This window comes from Monodelphis domestica, chromosome 4 (genome assembly GCF_027887165.1).
Source record: "Monodelphis domestica isolate mMonDom1 chromosome 4, mMonDom1.pri, whole genome shotgun sequence".
In the NCBI taxonomy this organism is placed as follows: Eukaryota; Metazoa; Chordata; class Mammalia; order Didelphimorphia; family Didelphidae; genus Monodelphis; species Monodelphis domestica.
The window spans coordinates 272,862,048-272,874,137 of NC_077230.1; the positions used below are offsets into that span (position 1 = coordinate 272,862,048).

General features: G+C 39.3%; 1 protein-coding gene and 1 long non-coding RNA gene across 2 annotated transcripts; one reads left to right on the plus strand and one right to left on the minus strand.

Moving 5' to 3' along the window:
* Positions 1–195: 195 nt before the first annotated feature.
* On the minus strand, positions 196–8,377 carry TMEM218 (transmembrane protein 218). Its single transcript, XM_003341318.3, has 4 exons — positions 8,221–8,377; positions 4,649–4,759; positions 3,759–3,861; positions 196–838 (listed from the first exon to the last, which is right to left on the minus strand). The coding sequence occupies exons 2-4, from the start codon at positions 4,756–4,758 to the stop codon at positions 704–706; spliced, it is 348 nt and encodes a 115-aa protein (XP_003341366.2). The 5' UTR covers position 4,759; positions 8,221–8,377; the 3' UTR covers positions 196–703.
* An 86-nt stretch (positions 8,378–8,463) lies between these two features.
* LOC103094469 (uncharacterized) lies at positions 8,464–10,164 on the plus strand. Its single transcript, XR_001630172.2, has 3 exons — positions 8,464–8,669; positions 8,771–8,914; positions 9,859–10,164. It is a non-coding gene; the product is annotated as an uncharacterized LOC103094469 (long non-coding RNA).
* The last annotated feature ends 1,926 nt before the right edge of the window (positions 10,165–12,090 follow it).

Genomic DNA, 12,090 nt, shown 5'->3' on the forward strand with positions numbered 1-12,090 from the left:
AAAGTATTATAATACTTAGAGGATTTAATAATGCCCCCCAAATGGACTCATATAATAGTAAATGAGGAAAAGAGGAACTAAGGCCCAAGAAGGGGGAGAAAATGAAGGCCCAGGAGGCAAAGAGAAGACTACCACTACTTCCATATCTCTTCTCACCTCTAATCAAATTTGGAATACACAAGACTGCATTAACTGTTTTCTTATATAGGAAATGAGAATTGTATTTTTTAAAAGGAGTTTTCCAGCATAAGTGGTCAATAACTACTTTGTAAAGTTTTCCAAACATGAAAGGAACACTTAGATCCAAGTGCACTTCCTCTACAAAAGAACTTAACTCTGAAAACAACAGTTTTACAGAGCATCAGAATATCTAGTTTCTGGCCTCTGCCAGCTGAAGGCAAACATTTTGTCCTGTCTTAAGTTCCACTCCAAAATAGTCACATGACTATTTCTGGTTTGAAATAGGTAGAAAACAGATGTTAAAAGGTAGGGTGATATGTGGTCATTCAGGGAGACTGTGAAGATACCACCATTTCTCCTAAGTCAAATGAGAATCCATCTCCACAGGCATCATTCCATAAGTCCTTTGATGAATCCCAATACTCTTGAAATTCATGCCAGATTCAGACATGAAGGCTGACCATGCAAAGCTGAGCAGCATCTCTGTTCAATTCGTAGTTTATGGTATTTCTCTGAATGTTGCTTAGGATGTCCGAAGTGGTTTGGCATAGACTGGCTCCAGGAAGTAATGAAAAAGGACCAAGAAGAGACTTCCAAGGAAGGTAATACTGAGAAAAGCCAGTAGAACATAACGCCCAATGAAGAACTTGTCCAGGATCTAAAGAATAAAGAAAAACTGTTAAAATGACAGCTTTTCACTTCAATATCTTTATCACACTAAGTCTGAAATTGGGTTAGCAAAGGTCACCAGCTCCCAGACATTTATAATTTCCAGATACAACCCTACTCTAGCTTTTATCTATAAATAGAAAAGGGATTTCCATTTTAGAGCTGAAGTGAATAAGAGTTTTCATGAACTAAATTTCTATGGGTTTAGAAAACACCTAGAAGGGATCTAGAAAGATCATTATATTCTCTGGATGTGGTTTTTCTATTCTGTAAGACTGCTTGACTTAATGTGGAGCCACATAAGTCCCTGCTAGGATAAGCTTTAAAATAAACCTCTGAAGCATTCATCTGGAGGTATTTGGCCACTTTATAAATATCCCTCTACCCAATATTCCTAAGACAAATGTGTCTATAACCATTTGCTTGCAACACCTGCCTGAAATACTTGTTTCTTTAGCACTTTTGAAGTCCTGTATTGATCAATGAAAGAAAACAATGACTCTATAAACTAGTCACACTGGAAGGGTCTGGTATTGGCATTGATTGAAACCTAAACATAGTAATGATTTTAGTTTCTTAATTCCACTACCATGCTAACTGGTCTCAGACCTCTACTCTTCCCCAAATTCATATGTAGATAATCTATTAACCTAGCCAGGGAGTAATACAAACAGAAAAAATATATGTCACAGCTTCCAAGGTTTTTAAAAGAATCCCACATACCCGAGTGGAGACCTAGACCCACAGCTCCTGTCAAATCCAAGCACTGGTGTGATTGCTGAGATCCAAAGATCCCAAGAAGAAAAGAGCTGCAACCACCCTGGCCGCTCAAGGGATTGCCCCTATGCTCAGCTTACAACAAAGGTCAGTTTGATGAAACAGCTTTAACATAAGTTTGACCTTGGCTCTAGTACAGAACAAGTCTCTTGCGGGCTACATGTTTGCTCGTTCGACACGTTTCACTTTTTAATTAGCCAATTAGCAGGCTTTGGTTGCAGAAGGCCCAGGTCATGTATTATTGATACTGTATTGAGCCAGGCTGCTGCAGGGGCCAGTTCTGGAAATCCTGCAAATGAGAACTCCAATTTTGCTGGCCATGCTGACAAACAGGTTTTGCCCAAAACCTACTTTTCTCTTGAGTCTGAGACTCCTGTGACAGAGGTGACTGAATTCATGGTAACTTGTGTTTCTAAGCTGCTTTTCCTCTAGAATTCATATTTGTAGTAGCCCAAGAAGGAAAGTAGCCTACACTCTATTTCAAAGATGGGGAAATTGAGGAAGAAATTTGCCCCAGTTCACCTACAGCTAGATGGTACCTCTAAAGGTAAAGTGATTTTCAGAAACAATAGCAAAGGAAGTAATGAAAAAGGACCACAAACCTTGCATTTAAAAATATAATTTCCCAAATCTTAATAGAAAACATTCTCTTAAGTTTTCATAATTAATGTGTTTAATCTGGATAGTTCTATGTAAAACTATGAGTTATGAAGATCACAGAGGTTCCCTTCCAGTCTATGAACAGTTCTCTATAGAAATTCTGCAGGAACAGTAATAGTTCCTTCTAATTCTGCTGGATTGCAGGCAAGGGAGGAAAACTAAGTTAGCATGCCTCCCATCTCTTGTCAGAAAGTTGCTGGGCTTCAGAATAAAGTCTATGTTTTTAGGCAGGTTCAGTTGCTTTGCTTTACTGATTTGTTGGGGGTGTAAGGGAGGGAGGTTATTTTACTGGGGAAGGGTAGGAAAGTTAATGGGAAGTGATAGTGAAATAAAAAAGAAAAGCACCAATAAAACACTTAAAAAGGAAAAAGAAACCATAACTTACAATATGATTAAGAAGTAAGAGTTCTTGGCTCTTAAGGGAAAAGGCCAAAATCTCTTTACCTTGGCCTAGCATAGAATAATGAGACGAATTGCTACTTTGGGACGATTGAGGCTTAGGAGAGTACTAGAAAGGAAGTACAGGGTAATTTCAGGGAGTTGAACCACACTATGATAAGGGTAGCAATTTTGCAATGAAATTAAAAGCCTAATAGCTTTGTACAGGTTACGGAGCATCAAGGGAAGGTAGGATATTGGAAGCCATACTACACAAACATAGCCCAAGGATCTCAGACCAGATATCATTATATGGAATAGTTATAATCTTGTACAATAATAAAATAGATCTTGGGGCAATGACAAAATATTGGCAGAAAAGCTGAGAATGAGACAAAAGAGGGATTACAAGACTGCATTTATGGAATCCCTTTTCACATTTTTACATATTACATATTTACATATTACAGGGTACTTCTCTCACCACAAACCTATGAATATAATCATTCTCTTATTGATGAATAAATTGAGGCTTAGACAGGTTAAGGACTTTATGTAGCTAAGTACTAGAGCTAGGACTTAAACTCTTTTGACTTCCAAGTTGTATCTGTATACTATACCATTCTGCCTTTCCAAAGAGTTTCTCTATACTTCAGCTTTCAACAGAAACTGTTCCTCTTTGCTGACTATTTTTAAAATGAGGAACTACTCGCCCCATTTCACAGGTGGAAAAATCTATGCTAAGGAATGTCACAGCATGGAATGCCACTCAGTAAGCTTGAGTCATTACAAAGCCTGAATGGGCTCTGAAGGCTAACCTGCTTGTTGGATGTGATGGAGGTTCAAGAAAATATTATAGCAGGCACATTAATATCTGACAGTCTTCCAACAAAGCTTCAGAGCTAGATTATTTTTCTTGGAGAATGGGCTGTAAAGGAATTTAAAACTCCCTCTGAGCTTCCCCCTTCACTGTCTTGTCACCACAGTTCTTCTAATATTATATAACAAATCAACCCTATAACAGGAAAACTCCCCTTTGATTTGGGAAAGCCATAAGAATCACAATTAGAAAGGCAAAAGAAAGAGAATATCACCTTAAATTCTTCCTTTTTGGTTGGGATCTCGGTAGCCCGGGGAAAGAGCAACAGAACTGTGGTGATGATCAGAGCAGCAAGGAAAACAAAAATGAGCGAGAACCTGAAAAACAGACAAGTATTAAAAGAACTGTTCACAATTTACGCCAATCATTGTGTCCCTGGGCACCAACTGTTCCCAGGAGCCAGCATTCTAGTATGAAGCCCTGTGATAATGCTCAGAGAGCCTGTTGTCCATCTAGCTCAATAAATTTAAGAGATTTTTCTAAATTTATCCTCTTGATCCTGTTTTAAATAGGTTATTACCTAGAAGTATTTCTAACAGGATCCAAAGTTCTGATGTTGCAAATTTGGGACCTTTGTTTTTGCCTCTGATCATGTAATGTACATTGTAATAGCCATAACCATTCAAATCAAAACAGGGTTTGTTTGTTTTTTTTTCATTAATACCCAGATATCTGTTCAACTACTCTGGTAGCATAGGCAGAATGTCCATAGGATAGCAAATTCAACTCTATTGTTTTTCAGCCTTAGCTTCCTGATCATCACTGGCTTGGGATATTCATTGCTTCTTCAGTTTCTCGGTGACCAGACCTAGTTTCAGAGAAAGAACCAACCCAATTCTATAAAAAATTTTTAATAATTGTGTGAAAGGCAGGGAAAGTAGATTTCCCTATATTTTTGGTATGTTTTCCCACCTCAGAGTGAGAACTGAAAAATAAATCTTCCCCTTTAGACCATAAATAACATTATGATGGCTAAAATGCAACTCATTCAAACTGCCAGTAATTACAAAAATGATCTCCTGAATCCTAAATGTTTAATGACTGTCAGCGATTTCACCTCTAATTGCTTTTACCTAGGACTCCCAGCTGGAAAGAACATCTTACCTAGCTAGACCGGAGGCTCTGGATAACAGCACACACAGCAGCAATACCGACACCCAGAGCAGCGCTAAGATGAATACTCCTGCACCCACTCCAAGTACAGTGCCAGCCATTCTGGAGAAGAAAGGAAACATCAGCATTGCTGCTTTGGCTCGGCATCACTACTCTGCCACAAGAACAGGATTAAATGTCCTGTGTGCTCCATTTTCCTTCCTTTCTAACATTTCCAGTTTTTATTAAGCCATTCATTTGTGTACAGAAAGCCCAAGTTTGAGCACCAATTGACTCAGAGGGAAGAAGGGTGGAGGGAGTGGATTTTCTGATTAATATGTGAGGAAAATTAACCAAGGCAGGATATAAATTTCCAGAAAATGTCTAGTCCTTGGGTCTCTTAATAGACACTAGAAATTCAGGGCACAAGACTTTTCAGTTTAGTGTGATACTGAGTGGTTGCTTTCCATTCTATGTTTATCGTTTGGAGTCTGGCAATATGTGTACTAGCTTGTTGCCATCAACTAGTCTGTAACAGCTGAACTCCACAATGTGGTGTATCTGGAAATGAGATCTAGCTTCAAACACTGGCTTTGAAAATTACTAGCTGTGTGACCAGGGTTAAGTCTCTTGACTTGTCCAAGACTTACTTTACTAAATATTTATGTAGAATGGGAAAGCTTAAAGTACTTTCTTCATAGCAACACAAAATGATAAAAAGCATTTTCTCCTGTATTGCTGTCATGTTACCATTTTACCAGATGAATTAAATTTATGAGACAAACTAAGTGTTGGCATTAAAGAAAATTAACTATTTTATGGACCTGCTGATCCCACAGTGAATAATAAATATCACAATGTTATATGTGGTGGGAAGGGAGGTGGTGATGGAAGGAATTGAGTGAAAAGACACAATGGAAAAAAGCCTGGATTTGGGTCAGGACCTGTATTAATTCCCAGTTCTGATACTACCTATTTGTCCCTGAGCAAATCACCTATCTTCCTGGAGCCTCAGTTTCCTTATCTATAAAATGAAAGGGTTGATTATAAGATGGCTTTTGGGGGACCTTCCAACTTCAAATCCAAGATCCTAGGAATATTTTCCCACTATTCCCCAAACTGACCACATCTCCAGAAGCAGCACTGGTCAACTACATACTATATCACATATAGTCACCCATGCCTCAAGTCTTTTACCTCGCTCATTCTCCTAATCAGGTCATTCTCTTGCTCAAGAAACTTCAGTGGCTTGCTTTTGCCTATCAGTATTTAAAGCACTTAAAAATCTGGCTTCAGCTTACCTTTTCAGGTTAATTATGCATTATTTGCCTATACCCACTGTAAAAGTCAAATTGGCCTGTATAATATTCCTCAAATATGACAGTTCATCTCAAGGATGTTCAATACTTAGAATATAATCCAAGGAAATCCAATTTAACAAGCATTTGCTAAGTCCCTTCCAGTGTCAGCACTGAATAGACAAACACAGAACTCTGAACAGTCCATGTCTTAAAGGAGCTAACACACCCCTGGAAGAAAAAAAAATCCAGAAAAATAAAAATTATACATATAAGAAATATATTAGTAATTTGAGGGTAGAATTAGTAACTGGGGTAATCAAGGAAGATCATAGGAGGTGATATTTGAACTAAGCAATTTAAGCCATCAATTTAGACAACAACAAACTACAAATTGATACTCCAATTTAGGATTTAGATCTATGAATCCTACTGATGGATGGGATTCCTTCCAACAAGTAGATCATAACCTACCCATTCACACCTATCTTCTATTGATGTCCTACAAGTTTGCCAACTGGTTCCACCCAGTTTTTGGGAGACCTTCCTCATTTTTCTGTAGCATGATGAAGTAATGGGTCCCACCATCAATTATTACCCCTTGCTCTCAGCACTTGAACAGTCAGTATTTTTCTTCATATGTTTCTTTGGTGACAGCTTTGAATTGAATCTCCTTTGTAATGCTCCACTGTTCACATCCATTATGTGCTTCTCTACATTCTGTCCAATTTCTTCAAGAGTCAAATGTTGCCTTTTATTTATTTTAAACCTTTACCTTCTGTCTTAGAATCAATTCTGAGCATTAATTACATATTACTTGCCTATACCGACTGTATATACCATATACTGTTGTATTGGAAAGGCAGACGAGCACCAAGGGCTAGGCAATGGGGGTTAAGTGACTTGCCCAGGGTCACACAGCTAGGAAGTGTCTGAGGTCATATTTGAACCTAGGACCTCCAGTCTCTGGGACTGGCTCTCAATCCACTGAGCCACCTAGCTGTTCCCTAAGTGTTACCTTTTATAAGAAGCCTGTCCCCTCAGTTATTAGTGCCATTTCCTTTATTACTTATTTACTTTGTAACTATGCTGTGGAATCTGGAAGACAAGAGTTCAAGTTCAGTATTTGATATATATATATTGTAATCCTGGGCAAGTCATTTAACTTGTAATTTCTCTAGGCAATTCTCAGATTATGAATCACAAAACAGCTACCAATTTGCTTTGGTAAAGGGAGGTACCTCACCTGAAACTCTTGGTTATCTGTGCAAGTGTTTTTTCTACAATACAATGATAGGACCTTGAGAGCAGAGGCTGTTTTGTTTTTGTATTTATGTTCCCACACAATGTTCCCTGGCATACAGTACGCATTTAGCAAATGTTTATTGAATGGATGAGTATGCCTTGGAAGAATTACATACTATTAATGGGGATCACATTTTGGAATTTTTTTTAACCTTCCTTTCTAGGCATTTCTTTAGAAAATAACTTTGTAAGGCTGCACAAATCCCGCTAATGACAACACCTCTCTGAGTACATGGATATGCAGAATAGGGAGATCTGGAATATTATTTCTAGTTTGTGAATTCAGACCAATGGTCACATAATTTCTTATCTCCTTTCCTAACTTTTCCAGGCTTGAGATCGAAGACTGTATTGAATTTGCATAAGGGGCTCTCTCTATTGCTCTACCAGCTCACCAGAAGCACAGCAGACAGTATACTATGCCTAGCTTCTATTTCCAGCTTTGTTGCTAATGTATTTCGGAATCGAAAAACCTAGGTTCTTCACCAGCACACCTGGGAAAGGGTATTCAGCCTTTTCATAAGCTACAACGGCGGGGTTGAACTAATTTCCAAATGGGTATAAGACAAAAAGCAAAGGCCCTTCCCTTATAATAAGGGGCTAGAGCCATGATTGAATTCATATAAAAAATTTCCCTCTACTCATGCAAGACAGCACTTAGTCTGCAAAACAGTTTCTAACCCAGTTGCCCCGAGCACCTAGGATCAAACCCAGTCTTCCTCGTTCGGAGGCCAATTCCATTTACACTGCTGGGCCCTTCTTTTGCTCTAATTAAATGTTACTGTCCCACTAGTGGTGGCACCAGGTGGGCCATGAGGAGAAGCTGCATCATAACCCGAGATCGAGGTCTCCCTTCCCCTTCCCCTTCCCCTTCCCCTTCCCTTCGCCATCACCCTCTTCCTCCCAGACCCGTTCTCGCCCGGTCCAGCGCTCACCATCACCGTCCCCTCCCTCCCATTTACCCTTTCCAAATGCCCTCACCTGGCTAGCCCTCTCCCCAAGATCTGACCCTGAGGCCGCCTCTTTTCCACACAACCTCCACCTCTGGTCTGGCACCGCCCCTAGGCTCGTTCTAGCGACAGCGAATCACAAGTGGGTTTTTAGCAGTAATGCTCTAAACCCACTAATTGGAAGCGGCCGCTCAAACGCTCGCTCTTCCCTCATTACATCCCAGAGTCGAGAGCGGTAGGAGGTTACTTCATCGGCCCTTTCTATTGGTTAATGCAGGAAAGACACTCGCAACCTCGAAATCGATTGGACAGAGGCAGACCCGGTTTCTCCTCATCCCCATCAATGGCCCCTTCCCCTTCCTCGAATCATTGGTCAGTTTGTCTTGAGGGCGGTCCCCTCTGGGCGGAAGAGGATGATTTCCCTCTCTTCTTTGTTTCCATGGAGATCGTCTTTCCGCTTTGGCGTCTTGGAGGGCTGAGGTGTGTTTCGTCTCCTCTGGGTTCCACAACACTGTTCAGCTTTCTGGGTTCTACCTTTTACCGATGACTCCATTGATTAATTTTCTGTACCTTAATTCAAGGTGATTTTGGGGATCCCCTGGATCCTTTGAGGCTTCCAAGAGGGCGGTCCATGAGTGTTCCCTACTTTGATGGAAACAAACCCCCACCCCACCCAGACTGAAAACATCCTAAGGACCACCTCTATCTGGAGACTTCTGGTAAATGTAAGATGAGAACATGACTCTCAATTCCTTTATTCTTCTAGTGTTAAAGATGGAAGAAATTATTAGAGGAAAAAGCAAAAGAATGTCCCAGGAATCACACATACATAATGGTAGAACTGAGACTCAGGCTTCATATCACCTCCTTCTCTGCTCAGAATTCTTTTACTGGTAGGCCATGCTGTCTCAGAACCAGAAAGCAGAATTGAGCATGGCTTCGTGCTTATCCGTTATCTTTCAGAGGAAAAGGAAGATAAATTAAGCCAACCAAGGAAAGTCAACATGGGGTTGTGGAAAGAACACTGGATTTGGAGTCAGAACCAGGCTTCAAATGTCAGCTACACATCAGCCACCATCAGTTTTCTCTCCTGTAAAGTAAAGGGAATAGGATAAAATGAACTGATATCTGTAATACCTCAAAAAGGAAAAGGGTGGCAGAAATATGAATCCCTATTTCTGGCTGAGACAAAAGAAAGGAAACCACAAATTTGAGGCTTAGAGCTTGCCATTCTATATTCACATACAGTCTTCAACTGGATTTGTTATTAAGACCACAAATAAAAGTTTTCAGTCTTGGGAAAATGAAAGTCCTTATTTCTAGAGGAAGTTTGATGTAGTATCTTGGGCAAGTCTGATAACCTCTCTGTGCTTCAGATTCTTCATCTGTAAACTGGGGAGGAGCAATAATAGCATCCACTTTTCACTTCCTGGGCTGTCTTGAGGGTCAAATGTGATGACATACATTAAACACTTTGCATACCACAAAGTGTTTTATAAGTAGTGGTGGTGGTGGTGGTAGTACTAGCAGTAGTAATAACCCCAGTCCTAAAGCTTATTGGTATGAGACTCTATATAATCTGTACCTGCATCAGGTGTGGAAGAGAGTCTTCAGTTCTTTTCAAGCTTCAAGTTACTTTGGACTCTGAAATTGCTTTGGTTGTTTCTAGATTCCAGTTTCCATAGGAAAGATGGACAAGATCAATCCCACTTCAGATTGCTGAAGGAAAAGAATCTGGGAAGACATGACAAGATCTGGACATCTTGATTATGTTCTTATCTCCAGCTTGCTACACTAGAGTCTTCAGAGAACTCTCCCTTGAATGAGACCTAGGGATTTCTTGGTTGAACTTAGTTATTTTGCTCCTAATGGGAACATTCCTTTACTCTGTATGATCTGATATATATTTTTGTATGCATATTTTCTCCGATTTCTCTTTTGCTACCAGTTTGAATAAATGGGTTTTCATTGATAATTGCTATGTATGTTCATTGTGGATCTGGTATTTGGATGGAAAGGGGTCGAGCATCAGAGATGGAGTTTAGGGTCCTCCCCAATAATGAATAGAAATCAGAGATTAGATTGGACCTGAAACTCACATCTTTTAGACTAACAATATTTAAGGAAACAGATAGAAATCATTCTTGCTGGGTACCCTGCCTCTCTAAGGAGAGCACAGATATCTCTGACTCCAATGTCCTGCTTCCTTCTTGGCAGGAATCTGCCTTAGAGAAGGGAGGAGAAGAGGCTAGATGCCTATTTTGCCCCGCTTTGAGCCAAACAATAAAATCCCTCTACACATGGTCTTTGAAACATATTAACACCAAGGTAATCTATATGACTTTAATGTTAGCTGCTAGGCTAGTGGCATGATGAGAGTTGAAAGGAATTTATTCACCCTAGCCCAAAAAGCCTAGGAGAGTTGTTACTGAAAGAGAGGCAATGGAGTTCAAACAATGAAAAAAATGTTGAATTGGCCTGAGAGACTATGCTGTGAGTACAACTGGGGATATGACTCACAAAACGGCTGAAATAACATGGAGGTTTTGGGTTTTCTCAAAGAAAGCTTCATAACAGCTACAATCTATCAGAGAACCTGGAGACTGATATAGTTGCTCAACAGAGAACCAGCAAATGGCAGAACAGTTGAGGAAGCAATACAGAAAATTACATCAGCATTTCTGTAGGAAAGTTGAAAGTGACAACTTCGAAGGCACAGAGATTTCCCCTTAACATGCAACTCTAGGAGCGTCAGTTGTCTGAGCTACATGTATTTACTTTATGGGGAGGGCATTCAGGTAGAGAGAAAAGCATGAGTAAAGGTGCTAAAGCAGCAATCTATACAGTTTGGGGAATAATTAGTGAGATGATTAACTTGGTTTGGAGGAAAATGAGCTGGATATATAAGATTGAATCTGTTTAGAGCTCCAAACTCAGTTTAGTTTTTAGGAGTGAGGTATCTAAAAGTTCCGAGTTAGAATATTATCCTATATTCTATTCTGAACAGTTATCAAAGTGACTTTAAACTTATGAAGGGAGAATTAGGCTTATTTTATTTTCTTTGTTTCCTGATTTAATATGTTTCTTAGATTTGCTTCTCTAAGAGGCTGTTCCATTAACTTTTGCTTAGAGGGTATTTCATGATTCTAACTGGTTGTACTTGGGTAGAATTCAAAGGCATAGTAATACCCATTTATAGTGAACTCTAGATTTTGGTTCCACTAGAGTGGAACCTCTGAAGTTACTTCTATTCTATAGAGGGCTAAATCCTTGCCCATTCATCCAGCTTGATTGTTTTAGTGCTTTCAATATGCTACGTTCTGTATATAGTTATCTATATTCTCTGAAGCAGCATGCCAAATGTCTTTCATACATAGTATACATGTAGCATGCATACAATACCATATTCACATATTCCATTCTCTTATACTTGGCTAAGTTTTGCCTTGTGTGTGTGTGTTTTCTTCATTCTCCTTTTAAAAAGTCCCTAAACAATCTCTTTTCAAATGGATAAAATCATATGTCTGTTGGTGTCTGTTATGTCATATGTCATATGTCATATGGTGTCTGTTAAGGATGGGGGAAACAAAAGTGCACGAGATAGTGGTAGCAATAAGAGCATGGAATGATTTAAAAGAATAGTCTCAAATATTCATCTCCATCTAGATAATCATAGTACTTAATATTTGTCAAAATTGTTAAAGAACCTGAGTACTTTGCACACATTTTCTGATGAATGATTATTTAACTTTTCCATAGAATTGAAATGTATCAAATAGCTTGATTAACATTAGTTCAAACTTAGCATTTTGGGTTGCTAGGCAAATAATTACTTATACTGTTCCTTTCTCATGATGGGGAAACTAAGGCAAAATAGATTTTTAAAAATATCACCGTGTAC

Coding starts and splice junctions, on each gene's coding strand:
- TMEM218 (XM_003341318.3), bottom strand. CDS start 4,758: ATGGCTGGCACTGTACTTGGAGTGGGTGCAGGAGTATTCATCTTAGCG. Junction 3,862..4,648: donor AGAGCCTCCGGTCTAGCTAG/GTAAGATGTTCT, acceptor TCTGTTTTTCAG/GTTCTCGCTCATTTTTGTTT. Junction 839..3,758: donor CCAAAAAGGAAGAATTTAAG/GTGATATTCTCT, acceptor TTTATTCTTTAG/ATCCTGGACAAGTTCTTCAT.